The sequence below is a fragment of the Hyaena hyaena genome, unplaced genomic scaffold (genome assembly GCF_003009895.1).
Source record: "Hyaena hyaena isolate Hyena2069 unplaced genomic scaffold, ASM300989v1 scaffold_274, whole genome shotgun sequence".
In the NCBI taxonomy this organism is placed as follows: Eukaryota; Metazoa; Chordata; class Mammalia; order Carnivora; family Hyaenidae; genus Hyaena; species Hyaena hyaena.
Window position 1 is genome coordinate 1,600,777 of NW_024080907.1, and position 16,700 is coordinate 1,617,476.

At 46.3% G+C, this 16,700-nt stretch overlaps 2 protein-coding genes across 2 annotated transcripts in view; one reads left to right on the forward strand and one right to left on the reverse strand.

Annotated features, from left to right (window-relative positions):
• Positions 1 to 1,495, reverse strand: part of TTC7A (tetratricopeptide repeat domain 7A) — a 119,775-nt gene extending 118,280 nt beyond the window's left edge. Inside the window, exon 1 of the mRNA XM_039245938.1 lies at positions 1,292 to 1,495. Coding sequence (XP_039101869.1) covers positions 1,292 to 1,475 — 184 coding nt within the window. The 5' untranslated portion in view covers positions 1,476 to 1,495. The remainder of the gene's footprint in view (positions 1 to 1,291) is intronic.
• Positions 1,356 to 16,700, forward strand: part of MCFD2 (multiple coagulation factor deficiency 2, ER cargo receptor complex subunit) — a 42,913-nt gene continuing 27,568 nt past the window's right edge. Inside the window, exons 1-3 of the mRNA XM_039245941.1 lie at positions 1,356 to 1,445; positions 2,547 to 2,632; positions 6,655 to 6,759. The gene's annotated coding sequence lies outside the window, so the exon portion shown is untranslated. The remainder of the gene's footprint in view (positions 1,446 to 2,546; positions 2,633 to 6,654; positions 6,760 to 16,700) is intronic.

The window sequence follows — 16,700 nt, forward strand, 5'->3', positions numbered from 1 at the left end:
CACTCTGCTCTTCCCAATACCCGTCGGAGGCCAGCGCATTCTGCGGCTCCCCCAAAACTTCTCTGAGCTCCACCATCTACTGCACGACTGTCCTCTGGTCACTCCTCTGCCTCCTCGTCCATTTTGGCAACTCCTCAGGCTCAGATTTTGTGCTACATCTCATTAAAGGCAACAGTGCAAGAGGTAAGGATATACTCAGAAGCCCAAGTTCAAATCCTGGCTCTAACCCTTATTGATTGGATGATCAAGTTTTTTAAACTTTGGGGGCCTGCTTTCAGTATCTGCAAGCAGAGCAAACAAAAGTGCAGGCTTCATGGGGTTGTTGGGAGGAACTGAGTTGACTGAAGTGCTTGGGCAGTGTCTGGCACACAGTGAGTGCTGGGTAAGTGGTAGCTGCTATTATTATTACTATTATTATCATCATCACCACCACCACCACTGTCTCCCCCACAGAACCTTTCACAGGCTGGGCAGTCTTTAAACCTCTTCATATCTGCATTCATTGACTCCCTGCCTCCTTCCACAGGGCTCTAATCTGGTTGCGCACAGAGAGGGCTCCGGGAAGGCTCTCCAGGCTCAGCTGAGGGCACCAGGAACACGATTTCAGGTTGGAGACTGGGGCGGGGTGTTCCCCTCCCGTCCCCTCCCCGAGACTGCCACATCAGGGTGCCTTCCCACCCCAGCACAAGAGCCCAGCCCAGCCAAACCAGCCCCACTGCCAAAGCTAGGGCTAGATGGGTCCTGAGTCCAACCACAGATGAGGACACTGAGGTTTACCGGGCCACTTTCTTGCTTCACCACCCTATCTCGGAGCTCGCCAACCCCTCCAACCTTGTCTGCTGTGGACAGAGCTCAGCTGTCAACTGGACCTGGGGGAAAGAAGTGGAGGGCGGGGAGACACACACAGCCTTCACCTGATGGAGTTTAGGACCGGATGCGGGGTGAAGGGACGGTGCAAGAGTCCAGCCCTTGCCCCGAGCTGAGTCGTGTCGACACCACCATTTCACGGTAGACGGAGTTGCCCACATGATCCCAAAGGACAGAGAGCAAGAGCAGTCTCTCTCTCTCTCTGTCTCTCTCTGCCCCAAAGTTCCCAAACCTGCAAGTGGTTTTTCTCCTGGGGCATAAGAACGTTCCTAATTACCCTGGTTGCTCCTAACACCAGCACTACAGGAAGGGTAATACCGAAGGCGGCCGTTGGCGGCCGGGAGGCAGTCGGGGCCCGCTTCCTGGAGGAGGCGGTGCATTTCGCGCGCTGGGTACTCGTGAGCCAGCCCCTTCCCTCACTCACCAGCGTCCAGAGAGGTGAACACGGCGCTCGGGTTGGTTCGCCGGCTGCCTCCGCCGCCGGGCACTACCAGCGTCTGCAGCTGCCGGACCAGCTCGGGCATGCGGTCCCAGTGGCCCTCCGCGCGGCAGCGCTCCAGCTCGCTCTCCATCTTCAGGTGGGAGCCGTGCGCGCCCTTCGCAGCCATCTTCGCGCGGGCGCTGTCATGGGAGGTGCGGCCGAGAAGTGGAGACCCGGCCGGGGGCGGCGTCCCGGCTGGGGCGCACACGCGGGCGGGGGCGGCGGGGACGCGGGCGGCGGTCGGGGCCCGGGCGGCAACGGGGGCCCGGGCGGCGGCGGCCGGGAGGCGGCAGCAGCAGCACCCAGAGCACCGCCCGGCGCCTCCGGACTGGGGCTCCGGCTGAGCGGCCCCGACGCGCCCAGGAGCAACCTCCGCCTCTGCTGCAGCAGCTCCCGGCGGTGCCGCCGCCGCCGCAGCTGCAGCTGCTGCCACAGCCCCCGCCCCGGGTCCCGGCGCCGCCAAGCGCGAACCCGCCCCTGGCCGCGGCTCCACCTCCGCGGGGGCGTGGCGCGGCCTCGGCGAGCCCGGCGCGCAGGCGGCCAGCGCGGCCCCAGCAGCCAGGCGCACGAGGAGCGCTCGCGGCAAGCCCTGCGCCAGCGCCAGGTCCCCGCCGCCGCCGTCGCCGCCGACTCGGCGCTCACTTTAATGCTGCGCTGGGCCCCCGCGCCCGGGGGCGCCTCGCTCCCCGCCCCCTTCCCATCCCATCGGGGCTCTTGGCCTGGGGGCTCCCTGCCCCGACACCCCGGCTTTGTGTGTTGGCTTCGTCACCACCGCCGCACGTCACAAATCCGGGGAGACGCCGGCCGGCCGGTCGCTCCCACCTTCGAGAGCGAGCCTCCCCGGGAGCGGGCCCCGCAGGGACGCTCTGCGCGCGTGTTCGGACAGGCGTGTTGCGGGGCGGAACTGGCTGGATAGGAGCCCCTCGACTCCCTGGGCGTCTGCACTCCGAGACTTCTCATTTTCTTTTCTTCCTTCCTTCCTTCCTTCCTTCCTTCCTTCCTTCCTTCCTTCCTTCCTTCCTTCTTTCCTTCCTTCCTTCTTTCCTTCCTTCCTTCTTTCCTTCCTTCTTTCCTTCTTTCCTTCTTTCCTTCCTTCCTTCTTTCCTTCCTTCCTTCTTTCCTTCCTTCCTTCTTTCCTTCCTTCTTTCCTTCCTTCTTTCTTTCTTTTCTTTTCTTTCTTCTTTTTTTTTTTTAACAGCGGAGTTCCTCTTTCCAACTTGACAACCCCGCACGAGTTGGCTGGCGTGTCCTCTGTGGAATCCCGTTACCCTGGAGTTCTTAAAGGTTTTAAGCTGTTTTCTAACTTGGTATTTTTTTCTTCTGGTGTCTCAACACTGTAATCAAAACTCACAGCATGGCTTAGCTTGGCTTTGTGGGGTGCTCAGAGGTTCAAGGGATCACAAGGTGGCCTGAAGGCGGAGGGACTGGTTAGGGTGGCCCTGCCTCGGGGGCGGTTTACAGTGGGGATTGAGGCCATCATGCAAGAAATGACGGTGAGACAAAAAAAAAAAAAAACTCCCTTGAATGTAAGCGACATATTGCACAGTGCAGATCTAAGACTCCAGAACACAGGAGAGTCAGGACACACTTTGAAGTGTAGTATAGACTCCTAAGAGTTAAGTGTCCACTTGTTTTTTTTTTCCTGCTGCAACACGAAGGGCTTCACCACTGCCTGACACGCGGCTGTGAGAGTGCACCTGACCACTTTCAGTGTTAGCAGACTCAGCCCTTCTGCTTCTGGATAACTGTAACCGTGGTAAGGTGTTTTGCCAAGCAGAGCCTGGGCCCCAGGTGCTTAGTGCCACCAGCCCTTTGCTACCTGGGGTTGTCTGCGCAATGCCATCTTCTGCTCCCCGCCACTCCAACCCCACAACTCCAAGATGGAGACTCTCCTTTCCAGGTTCCAGATGCAGCTCCATTCTATGCTTGGGGACAGCATTTCCCGAACTTGGGAGCATCTGGGGTCTGTTCTGGACTCCTAGAGGCCAGAAAGTAGGTGCAGAAAACAGGGACAGCTCCTGCCCTTGGAATTTAGGGACTCTCTACTCCATTTACACAAAAGCTGTGCCTACTCTTGTCACCTCCGCTAGTTGGCATCTGGTTAGCCTTTGGCTGCCCTTGCTGGTCCCCGGAACCGCCTTTCACTTGGAGAGAGCTGTGCATGTTCTTTGGATGAGGGTGGCCTGAGAACACCCTGTGATAAGCCCCAGGGTCAGCCCTGCAGCAGGCGGAGGACAGCAGAGCTGAGGACAGAAGGCAGCCCTGATGGAAATACGGAAACGTCCCCTCCTCCCTTTTTTCTCCCTAATCCTTTGCCAACCCTGCCCCCAGGTTGCAGGACTCCAGGGAACTAACTGGAGAATTACTGCTTGTTCATTTGACTCAAGCACCAAGATTTGTGTGGGCATGGCGCAGGGGGGAGAGGAACACAGTACTGTGGTCAGAAGTTCTAACAAGCTGTTCCTCAGCACTGCAACCAATTCCTGACCCCTCTGTGGTTCTTTTCTCGCAGAGACAAGCCCCTAGCCTGCTAGTGACCCGCATTTTTTTTTTTCAGGAGAGTAAGAGACTGTAGGAACAAGAGCAAAGAGCAACCACGATTGTTATTAGTAATGTTTGCCAAAATAAAAGGCATGTAGGAAGCGTGGCGGTTGTTTTTATTTTTTAATAATCTGAAATCTCTCAGAGGAAAGTTTAGGGCGAGTTCTGATAAAGATTGCCATTTTTTTGCCAACTGGAGAATGCTGTAAAAATCTCTTGCCGATCGGGAGAAGCTGGGTTGGCTGCTTAGCAGAGTGAGGGAGAGCACTGCCTGACAGTCCTGGCATCTCAGAGAAGGTATTGAAGTTCACAGGAGGTAAACCAACCTGCCCAGAAATGTGTAATTTTACGGAGCAACAAAGACAGGTACCAAGCAAAGGACCTCTACCCGCAGACTGACGGGAGATTCCACTAGTTCAGGGGCTGACTCCCTCTAGGTAGGGAGGCTCTTACCGCTGGATCACAAGAGAAGCTGTAGTTAGCTCTTGGTCTCAATTCTCATGAACTTATGGCCTTAGAAAGATCTCTCATGTACTTATAGGTTGAAGGTTTATGCTTTTCGGTTAGGCCCAGAATGGGAGGGTGTTGAAGAGCTAATCTGAACTCACAAAAAGTCTGTTCATGTTTGGGTTCCCAGAGAAAAGGTTTGGTCAGCAAGGACTTGGATAGGTTAAATAATGGCATGGAGATTTCAGAAAAGTTGGGGCTGTATGGCCTGCAGTAGCCATTGAGACCCAGGGATCCTCATAATTGTCTTAGAGATTGGCCAGAAACACCTTGCACAGCTGGTTGTCTGGAGTAAGGGATTTTCCTCCATGGGATATCTTTTGTCTTGGGTAGTGCACTTCCTTTGACAAACTGTCAGCTTTTCTATAGAACCCTTGTGCCCTCTCTGAGCTAAAAGAAAGCAGTAGATGAATCAGCCTTAGAGCTCACCTCATCGTTGGAACACAGCAAAAGATTGTCCACACATTGAATAAGAATAGAATTACAGGGCAGTGGAAAGCTCTTGAGGTTCTGATTGAGGACTTGTGAAATGTAGGAGGGGACCTCAGTAAACTGAGGCACAGTGGTCCAGATAACTATCTTTGATTTTCTCTGGAGAAGACACACAAGTATTGACTTGATTTACAGAGAAACCGAAGTGTAGATCTACAACTGTAAAACACATAGTCAGTCTCTTTAGGACTTGAAGATAGAATAGTAGTGTATTTGAGTTTGATCTTAAAGGGAAGCAGCAAGTGACCAATTTATTTGTGGCCCTGGGGTCCTAAGCGAATCTATATATTCCTGCCCACTGGGTTTTTCAACTGAGGATAGGTGCATGTTACAAGGACTGGGACAAGGTATGAGACTCCTTTCTCTTTAAGTCTTTTTTTTTTTTTTTTTTAGTTTTGAAGGCTTTTGATTATTAGTTTTATTCCTTCTTTATCCCCTTGTTTTAGAGGCTATTATGCAAGTTTGGGTAGAGATTTAACCTTGATGGGTTTAGCTCCAGTAGAATATCAGTAGAAGTTTTGCTGTTAAGAGGGCTGCAGTCTCTGCCTGGTTTATACACAAAAGTGCTGGTAAATCATATCCAAATGAGCCAGGATCTTATTATGAAAAGGGAGGTCCTCGGGGTCCAGAAGGAAGAGACCATCAGGAGAGCACCTAATGTAGTAGTGGCATATTAGCACAGTAAATCCCTTGCTATTAAGTTAATGAGTGTGGTGTCCCAAAAGTTAAAAGAACATTCCTTGGCTAAAGGTTTGAGGCTGATGGTTATGGGCTGGGGCTTAGGGAAGGCATAGTGAAGATAGATGTGTGACCAGAGTAGTTTGTTGGCTCCAAGGAAAAGGCTGTGTAATAGTGTTTGGGTTTAAGATTAGTATTATTATGCCTATATCAATAAAACATTTGTAAGGCTGTCCTTTAATTTTTAGAGAAATGTTTCATAGTGGGTTTAAGAGTAGAATGAGAGGAGCGCCTGGGTGGCTCAGTCACTTAAGTTTCCAACTTCAGCTCAGGTCGTGATCTCCTGGTTTGGGAGTTCAAGCCCCGCGTTGGGCTCTGCTGACAGCTCAGAGCCTGGAGCCTGAATCTGTGTCTCCTTTGCAGATTCTGTGTCTCTTTCTCTCTCTGTCCCTTCCCTGCTCATACTCCGACTCTCTCTCTCTCAAAAATAAAGAAAACAATTAAAAAGTTTTTTCAAAAGAACAGAATGAGAAACGAAACACCTTCATTGGTATCTTTGTTGTTGTTTAGTTTCTTAGTTTTAGAACTCTTGACAAATATTCAGCCAAGTATTGGAGGTCTGGGCTTGGGGCTATTTCCCATCCTACTTTTTGCTGGCATATTATGACTTCTCTATGTATGATTCAAGGCCATTCACGAAAAGAGAATGAGCCAGGGTCATGTCTGCTTCAGGATCTACTCCTGCATGCAGTTGCTGGGTATGAACCTTCCCTGAAGTCTCCATCAGACTTCTCCTTTTTGGTTTGAAGAACTGAACCAGAGCGCAGTCTATTTTTACCCAAAATACAGAGGATAGCCTCCAAAGGCCTTGACCAAATCTCCAGCTTTTATAAACCCCAAGGATTTCCTATGCCAATGAAGGCTGTTTAAGTTACCATTGGGTCTTCCCATTCTGACTTTTTCATTGAACTCCATGCATCTGAAGTTCCTACTAGCATCCGAAGGGATTAGTATCTAGGTGGCTGCTCTGGGCTATGTGTCCCTCAAATGATTCTAAATTCCTCAGCCATGTTTTCTCTCTCGTTTAGGCTTTGCAGAGTCTCTGACAATGACTTTCAGCAGAGAATGAAACCAGAGCTTAAAATCCACCGTAAGAGATTTTCTCTGTCCTGCAGGAGGTTTACTTTAAAGAGGTAAGTGAGCGGGGCGCCTGGGTGGCTTAGTCGGTTAAGCGTCCGACTTTCGCTTAGGTCATGATCTCACGGTTCGTGGGTTCGAGCCCCGCGTCGGGCTCTATGCTGACTGCCAGCCTGGAGCCTGTTTCAGTCTTCAGTCTGTGACTCCCTCTCTCTCTGATCCTCCCCTGCTCACGCTGTCTCTCTCTCTCTCTCCCCCTCTCTCCCCCTCCCTCCTAGAAATAGAATAAAAATATTAAAAAAAAAAAGAGGTAAGTGAGCTTTGGGGTAGCTAGCTGGCCAGCAAGGAGGGGCAGTGCGTCAGGGGAGGACACAGAGGAGTAGCAGGAGATGGAGGAGCATAGCATGGGGGAAGAAGAAAGTAGGCTTGAGTTGTGGTTTGGGAAATCTAAAAAATAGTTTTAACATGTTCGCATTTTTCTTTTGCTTTGGCCAAGCAGTCCATGAAGGAAGTGATTTTTGAACCTGGTTTCTTTTGGATGCTTCCTCATGCTAAAGAAAAATAATGAAGACCATTGGATGCTTAGAATTGTGCTGCCTTTACATTCTTCGGCACCTCTCCAGTGAATAACTTTGTTCATATCGAAACTTCCTCATAGTGGCACTGTAATTCTAAATTATCCTTGGTGAAATGATGCTATTTAGAAAGATAAGTGCACAAATTTGGGTACAGCATAAATACACGGAAGGCATGGACTGAGGTTTATTCCAAGACAGAGCCTTGAAGGCCTGGGGATGATCAGTCAAGAGTTCCTTGTGCATCCTCTGGCTCAGAGCCCCCCAGCCTCACAGCTAGACCTTATCCAACCACAACTCTGATGAATTTATACTTTCTGGCAGATAGAAGGTGTGGAGACATCTTTGCTGAACCTCAAAGCAAGTCTGAGCAAAGTTCTCATTAAGTGGTCCAAGACCAAATTTGTCCCCGGGCCAGGTTAGGGGCATACTTATTGGGTCCCATATCTGTCCTTACAACTATAAACTTTGCTCTGATTGATGCACAACCAAAAATGACGAGGATGGACATAGACAATAGGGATCTATATATCATATAGACAATAATATTATGAATTACTATGAACAATAAGGCAGCTATCTACCAAGGTGAAAAGATGTTCAAATATGGTCAGATAATCAAAAGATTCCCGAAAGGGGTTCCTTATCACTGGAGACAAATAGACTGTATACTTGGGGAACTCAAGCCCAGTGCAAGACTTAACATCTCTCGTTGCTGTGGTCTAAAAGACTCCTGAGGGGCTGGAGGGCCTTGGAGGAGCACACTTTCTGAGTCGGGGTCTTGGCCACAGTGGCAAGGAGGTCTCAGTGGGCCTTGTAATTGAATAATTGCTGCTCCCTGAAAATATCCTCGAAACAAATTTGTGAGAATGCAAAGCTGCGTTCTGATCGCAGGAAGGAAAACACCTGTGCAAAGTCATAGTCGCATCTGTACTAGGGAGGCCATGGCAGGATATTTATAAAGTGTTGGGTCTATTTGAAGGCAGCTTTTCTAATGAGGGGCTTGATGAGGACTGGGCAAGAGTCATGAGAACAGTAGTTGAGGATCGATGGACAGGGCGAGGTGAGGGTTTTGAAACAAGGGTTTCAAGGAGTCTTAGAGAATAAACAGTGGTTGGATGCAATCTATCGAAAAGTTGCGAAGTTCATTCAAGGTTACTTCTTGAAATTTCTGCAAAAACAATAGTTACTTACAACTGTTATCATCACGGGAAGAAACTTCCTATATAATAAAAAGGTTGTGTCAACATCAACAGTAAGCTGGGTGCAGGTGGTTTTGATTCTTCCTGTGTACTCATGCAGAAAGGGATTATGTATGATTATTACCAGAGCCCCTCCCCCCATCAAATCACTCTTGTTTATACTAACTGTCACAGTGCTGGGAGTAATTAGGCCATCCAGACATGGGAACCGCCTGATGGGAGATGTCCTTCCCACCTTCTGTTCCTCTCTTCTCTCATACTCTTGTATTTGCTATTCAGGGCCCCCCAGAGCCCTGTGTTCCCAACAGGAACCCTAAAAACCCTAAATTTGAATACAGTTAAACCTTTCCTTCATAGCCAAGAGTGCTTTCATGCACTCAGATCATCAGTATGTATGACCCAGAGCCTGCCCAATCTTCTTGTAGACCCATGCCCCACAGTTCTTACATTTGAAAATCAGCTTTTACTTATGACCATGGTTGTTGGCTCACAGCATTTCTGGCCCCTGGTGTCTCCTCTCTTACTTAATGATCAGTACTGTGGACTGGCCAGCTGAACCGGCCCTCCTAGAACACTGCCATGAACACTCTGCCAGGAGGTGGCTGTATGGTCAGTCTTTCCCTTTGACAGCTGCCAGCAAAACTGCAGGTAATCATTAGGTGAGGGATGCGGTGCTACAAAGGCAAGCTTCAAAACCATGAATTCTTTGTGCTTGTGCATAGTGGGCACTCAGTAATTACTTATTATGTTAATTTTGGAATCCTATAATATTAAAGGTTTTCCCAGGCCTGGGAGATGAGAGCTCTGGGGTGTCTCCTATCCACCCCGCCCCACCCCGCCGCCCATTTCATGGTTGAGATACTAGCATGTTCTTCCATGCATTGACTTCCTCCCATCATCTGGCTCCCTTCTGTTCCCCCGGGGTCCCAGGTGACTCCTGCTTCTCCTCCGTGGCTTCTGTGTCATCTTGCAGGACTGCTGCAATGGTGCCCACCCGAGAGTGGGGGTTCACACTTTTCTCCCAGCCTTTGCCAGTGCTGATTCTTTGCCCAGATACTGCTATCCTGGAGGAGAGAAGTCAGTCCAACCCAGAAACAGTGAGAGCCTTTCAGTTCATGTTAGGTGGTCTGATTTTAAGTTCCACCACTCCTAAGGCCAACTTGTGTATCTGTCCTTCAATGATGATAGCAGTTTTAGGCCTTAAAACATAGCTTTGCTTTCTGTGCTTTCAAATCTTTTTTTCTTTTCTACCTTTTAAAAAACATTTTTGTTTTAATAGCATTTTTGCTGAATAGCAAACAAATAACACAGAGGAAGTTACATAAAATACAATTGTTATGAAGCACTTTCATTAACCTAGAAAGAAATCAGATTTTACCAGCATCCCAGAAGTCCCCAATATATATCCCTTCCCAAGTACAACCTCTTCCTCCTAAATGTAACTGTTGGCCTTTTATGGCAATTATTCCATTGCTTTCTTTCCTCCATCCTCCACTATCTTCCTCACTTCTTTCCTTCTTCCTTCCTTTCTTCCTTTTATTTTTAAAGTTTATTTTGAGACAGAGGGAATGAGCAGGAGAAGGGCAGAGAGAGAGGAAGAGAAAGAATCTCAAGCAGATTCTGCCCTGTCAGCGCAGAGCCCGACATGGGGCTTAATCCCATGAACCGTGAGATCATGACCTGAGCTGAAATCAAGAGTTGGATACTCAACTGAGCCACCCAGGCTCCCCCTTCCTTCCTTTCTTATTAAAGTATGATTGACATACCATGTTATATGAGTTCTGGTGTACAACATATTAATTTTACTTCATCCTCTGGTGAAGTGTATCCAATTTAGAAAGACCCTTTCAATCCTGGGATGTTAAAAGTTTGTGTTTTATTTAATGATGATTAAAGTTGAATTTTACAATTTTTTTTTCACTTATTGAGCTAGCCATATGATTTTTCTCCTTCAAATCTATTTATACGGTGAACTATTTTGATTTTCCAGGGCTAAACCATCCTTGCATTTCTAGAATAAGATCAACTCAGTTGTATTTGTTTCCTGTTGCTTCTGTAACAAATCCCCAAATACATAGTGGCTTAAAATACCACACCTTTATTATCTCCCAATTCTTGAGGTCTGAAGTCCAGGGTGGGTCTGTAAGCTAAACTGAGGTATTGGCAGAGCTGCATTTCTTCTGCAGGCTCTAGGGGAGCCTTTTCCTAGCCTTTTCCTGCTTCTAGAGGCTAGTCACATTCCTTGGCTGGTGGTCTCTTCCTCTATCTTCAAAGGCCATCATGCCAATCCAGGGTCACATCTTGTCTCTGACTCTGACCCTCCTGCCTTCCTCTCATGAGGACTCTGGTGATTACATTGAGCTCATAGGATAATCCAGGATAATCTGCCCATGTCAGGGGCCTTATTTTCAGTCAACTTTGCAAAGTCCCTTTGCCATGTAAGATGACATATTCACAGGTTTTGAGGATTAGGATATAAACATCTTTGGGAGCCATTATATTGTCTACCACATTGGTTATAATGTATTTTCCTTTTTATATATTGTTTGGTGCAATATTTTATTTAGAATTTTTGTATCTGTGTTCATAAGTGAGATTGGCTAAATTTTCTCTTCTGAAACTATCTTCATTGGCTTTCAGTATCAGAGTTAGGCTAGCCTTATAAATGAATTTGAGGGTATACCATTTTTTTTTTATTCTCCAAAGAGGTTGTATACAGTAAGCATTATTTTTTTCCTTAGCTATTTATGGGAAATTTTTTTAGGTTTATTTATTTATTTTGAAAGAGAAAGAGAGAGGGGGAGGGAGGGAGGAGCAGAGAGAAAGGAGAGAGAGAATCCCAAGCTGGCTCTGCGCTATCTGCACAGAGCTGGACCTGGGGCTTGAACTCATGAAATGTGAGGTCATGACCTGAGCCGAAATTAAGAGTCGGTTGCTTACCTGACTGAGCCACCCAGGCGCCCTGATAGGAGGTTTTTTTAAGTACTGATAAAACTTATTTAAAAATCACAGGACTTAAAATTTCTATTTGTTCCTTGAACAATTTTCAGAAAGGTGTATTTTTCTAGTAATATATTCATCTAGCTTTTCACATTTTAAGCATAAATTATTCATAAAACCCTCTTTTTTTTTTTTAAGTTTATTTATTCATTTTGAGTGAGAGAACAAGCAGGGGGAAAGAGGATTCAAAACAGGCTTCTGTGCTAACAGCTGAGACCCCAGCTCAGGGCCCGAACTCAAAAGCTATGAGATCATGACCTGAGCTGAAGTCAGATACTTAACCAATGGAGTCACCCAGGTGCCCACATAAAACCCTCATCATTTTTTTAATGTTTGTAGAGTTCATAGTGATATCTGCTTTTTTCATTCCTGGTATTGGCTATTTGCACATTCTCTTTTCTTAATCTTATTGATAATTTTTTAAGGATTTATCAGTTTTATTGGTCATTTCAAAGAACCAACTTTTGGTTTTATTGATTTTCTGTATGGCATGTTATTTTCCATTTCTTTAATTTTTTTCCTGTTATCCTTATTATTTCATTTATTTTATGTTTTTGGGCTTTGTTTGTACTCTTGTAATGGTCAGAATAGGTTAGGTTATGCTGCAGTAACAAACAACCCAGAAAAAAATAATCTCAGGGCTTTGCACATTTCTCATTTGTTCTACCTGTTCCAATCAGTTTGCCTGGCTTCTTCTCATTGTTTTCACTCTGAAGCTTGAGCTGACAGAACAGCCACTGTCTAGAACACTGACAGTCATTGCAGAGGGAAAAGAGACAGTATGGTGAACCATATGTTGGCTCTTAAAACTTTTGTTTTAGAAGTATATACTCCTATATACTTTCCATTGACTAGAGCAAGAGATAGAGCTAAGCTGATGCCAATGCCCAGAGACGGATTAGTGAATAGTTGTGAATAATAATATAGTATCCCAGATCTTCTTTTTCTTACTTTTTGGGAAAAAAAAAAATTTTTAATGTTTATTTATTTCGAAGAGAGAGAGAAAGACAGAGCATGAGCAGGGGAGGGCCAGAGAGAGAGGGAGACACAGAATCCGAAGCAGCACAGATCCTGACACAGGACTTGAATTTGCAAACCATGAGATCATAACCTGAGATAAAGTCAGATGCCCAAGCGACTGAGCCACCCAGGCACCCCTTTCTTACTTTTTCATACTGAATCTTTGCTCATGAATGTTCATTCTTTCTTATTTTCTAACATATGTGCATTTAAAGCTACAAATTTCCCTTTTTCAGCTATATCTCATAGGAATCAATACATAGAAATTTTGTTAACACTTGATTCAAACTATTTTCTAATTTTCTTTGTGATATGTATTTGACCTATGTGTTCTTTAGAAGTGTTTCTTAATTTCCATGTAACTGTGGAGTTTTCTGAGTTTTCTTCTTGTAATTTCATTGTATCAGAGAATATACTTCACATAATTTTAAATCTTAGGCTTTTTTTAGACCTCACTTTTAACCACATGACGTTGGGAAGAGGACCTCAAGCCTCTAATGGCACCCCAGCCGCACTCAACACTTTGATTTCAGTCCTGTCATACTCTGAGCAGGGAGCCTAATTGATCCTTACCTGGACTTCTGATCTACAGAACTGTGAGAAAATAAATGGGTATTATCTTAAGCTGCTAAGTTTGTAGTAATTTATTGCATAGGAATAGAAAACTAATATAGTGTTTCTGCAAGTGGACAAATCACTTGTTTTTTGTTTGTCCCAAAATATCTTCTTAGGTTTATGCGAGGAGATTTTAGCTGGATGTAGAATTTTATTATTTATTTGTTTAAATTATTATTATTTTTAACATTTTATTTATTTCTGAAAGAGAGACAGCATGAGCAGGGGAGGGTCAGAGAGAGAGGGAGATACAGAATCTCAAATAGGCTCCAGACTCTGAGCTAGCTGTCAGCACAGAGCCCGACGCAGGGCTCGAACCCACGAACCATGAGATCATGACGTGAGCTGAAGCTGGATGCTTAACCGACTGAGCCACCCAGGGGCCCCTAGAATGTTATTATTTTAAAAAAATTGTTTTAAGTTGTTTTTATCTAATCTCTACACCCAGTGTGGGGCCTGAACTCACAACCCCAAGATCAAGAGTCACATGCTCTACCGACTGAGCCAGCCTGGAACCCCAAAGATGTAGATTTTTAGACTAACAGTTTACGTTAGCCTTTAAAGATACTACACTGTTTTCTGGTTTCCATTTTTGCTATTGAGAAGTCAGTTATCTGACTGTTGTTCCTTTGAAAACAATCTTTTTGGGACGCCTGAGTGGCTCAGTCAGTTAAGCGTCTGACTTCAGCTCAGGTCATGATCTCACAGTTTGTGAGTTTGAGCCCCGCATCGGGCTCTGTGCCGACAGCTCGGTGCCTGGAGCCTGCTTTGGATTCTGTGTCTCCCTCTCTCTCTACCCCTCTTGTGCTCACACTCTGTCTCTCTCCAAAGTAAATAAATATTTTAAAAATATATATATTTAGAAAAAAACAAACACAAAAAACAATCCTTTCCCCACCCCTGCCTGTCTTTTTTTCTTTTGTTTTCTGAAGAATTATTTAATGTGCCAAGAATAGATTTCTTAAATAATTAATTATGCTTGGGATTTGTTGCTCTTTGTGACTGAACTTTAGTCTTTCATCAGTTCTGGAAAATTCTTGGCTATTTTCTCATCAATTCTTGTCTCAGTTCCTTCTCTCTCCTCCTGTGACACCACCTAGATGGAAGTAAGATCTTTTTACTGTATTCTCTGTATCTCTTACCCTTGTTTTTGGATTTTCTATGTTGTCTCTTTACTTTATTCTAGATAGGGTTTTCTTTTTCTGCTATATATTTTTCTTTATTTTTAACTTTTTTTATTTTGAGAGAGAGAGAGACAGAGCACAGGCAGGGGAGAATCAGAGAGAGAGGGAGACACAGAATCCAAAGCAAACTCCAGGCTCTGAGCTGTCAGCACAGAGCCTGATGTGGGACTTGAACCCACAAACCGCGAGATCATGACCTGAGCTGGAGTCGGACGCTTAACTGACTGAACCACCCAGGCGTCCCTTTTCTGCTATATTTTCTAATTCATTGACTCTCTCTTCTGATGCATCTAAACTGTTGAATCCCTCTCTTGAGTTTTTAACACCTCTAATTAGATTTCTCTGTTCTTGAATTCTATTTGCTTCTTTATCTAATCTGCTATTTTATCATAGAGGGAAGTCTTCCTTGACTTCCCACATCCTCACCTCAGGCCTTTTTACATGCCCTCTGCCCCCGCCCCCCCTCATGTGCTCCCATGGCAACCTGGGCTCCGACAGACATTTACCATATTCTTTTCAGTCTCTCCCCAACTAGATTGTAAGTATCTTAAGGACCGTGGACATCATGTAGTTTGTATCTCCAGCGTTTAGCCTCACAACTCACAACTGTTCCTTGTGTCAGGAGATTCTTCTATAGAGGGAATGCTAAGAGATGCTCTTTCTGCATCCAGACTGATGAGGGGAGAGCATGGAAAGCAAAACAGACTCAGAAATAAGAGGCTGGGGAGACCTTGGGTGAGGAAGTCTCTGAGAAGGAGCAGAAATTATTGGGCAAGCTCAACTTCTCCAGGCTGTGGAATTGGCTGGATCTGATCCCATTATACCCGAACCTCCAAGGACTAAGGGGCTCGTAGCCAACATCTGGGTTGTTCTGTAGTGCATCTAGAAACTCAAGGCAGAGTGGCTTTTAAGAAAGGAATGTTGTATAACCAGTATGCTGGACACGCAGGATTTATGGGTTATATCCACAAGAGCCACTTAGTTTTTGTCCTCCACTGCTTTTAAGCCCTTCCAGTGGAGGTTAGGATGGTCTTTTCCATGACCACGTATAAAAATCCTGCCAAGCTCATAACTTTTTCTCCGCATCTTTAGTGTAAAAGTCCAGGGAATCACTTTAAGTCACGAATGCAGGCTTAATTAAATAATTAAAAGGGTTCAGCCCAATGTACTAACCAATGTTTCAGTCTTCATTCATAGATAGGATTTCTCTCCCACTCTCTCAAAGCTAGGGCCCATGGCAGGTAGCCTGGGAGGGAGCTGTGTTTAGCTCCTTTTCTTTCTAATTCTCGTCTCCCCCATCTTGCTGCTGTTTCTGACCTTTAAGGTTGAAATGAGGGAAGGGGGTAGTCCTAGATTTATGGGTTCTACACCTGGGGACCCATAGGCCACAGGTCCTCTGGCAGACATTTAACGCTGATCCTGGGGCTTTCTGTGAAGTCCTGGGAGACTCCCTGCTGGGCTTCTCTGACCCTGTCCCTTTCCCTTCAGCAGGCTCCTCCTGCCTGCGACCCCCCCCCCCCCCCCCCCCCCCCCCCCCCCCCCCCAGTCTCCGCCTTAGGACTTGCCTCCCAGCCTTTAACTGCTGGGACCTACTTGTCCTCACTGGCTACCCTCTTGGTTGGGCTCCACCCTGGGGAGACTTACCTCTGTCTCCTCCTCAAATGGTCCCCAGGACTCTTGTCTCATTTGACCTGCACCCAGCTGGTTGAGCAATTCTCACCCAGGCCTATTTCTGTCAGCCAAGCCTGCTTAGCCTTCCTGAGACAAATAGCACCAGGCCATCATATGTGCCCTAGAGCAGTGACCACACCTCAAGCTACCTGAGTGGTCTGTCCCTCTGAAGCCTTTCTCACAAGACTGGAGGGGAGGGAGAAGGTGACCCCTCACGTTTCCCAGGGAAATCTTTCCCACAAAATCACCTCTGAATCTCCCCTCTTCTGACTCTCTTATTTCCTCTTTCTGGGTGAAGAATTCCTTAGGCCAAGGACCAAGAAGCAGGCAGGTAACCAGATTTTGAAAATCGCCTTTGAAATCTTTGTGGTCTGCTCGTACCTTACTTTGATGCTCAATACTATTCTATCTTGGCATTTCAATCAAAATCCAAGTCAACATCCTGTTGGATTTGCTTGTTTTTCATCGGAATGAAACATCATTATTGTTTTTTTCTGATTATGAAATGAATGTGTGCTTCTTCTAAAATTAAATCAAAACAAATAAATGTAAAAGACAGTAGTAGGGGGTGCCAGGGGAGCTTAGTCGGTTAAGTGTCTGATTTCGGCTCAGGTCATGATCTCACGGTTTGTGAGTTCAAGCCCCATGTCGGGCTCTGTGCTGACAACTCAGAGCCTTGAGCCTGCGTCGGATTATGTGTCTCCCCCCCGCCCCTGCCCCTTCCCTGCTC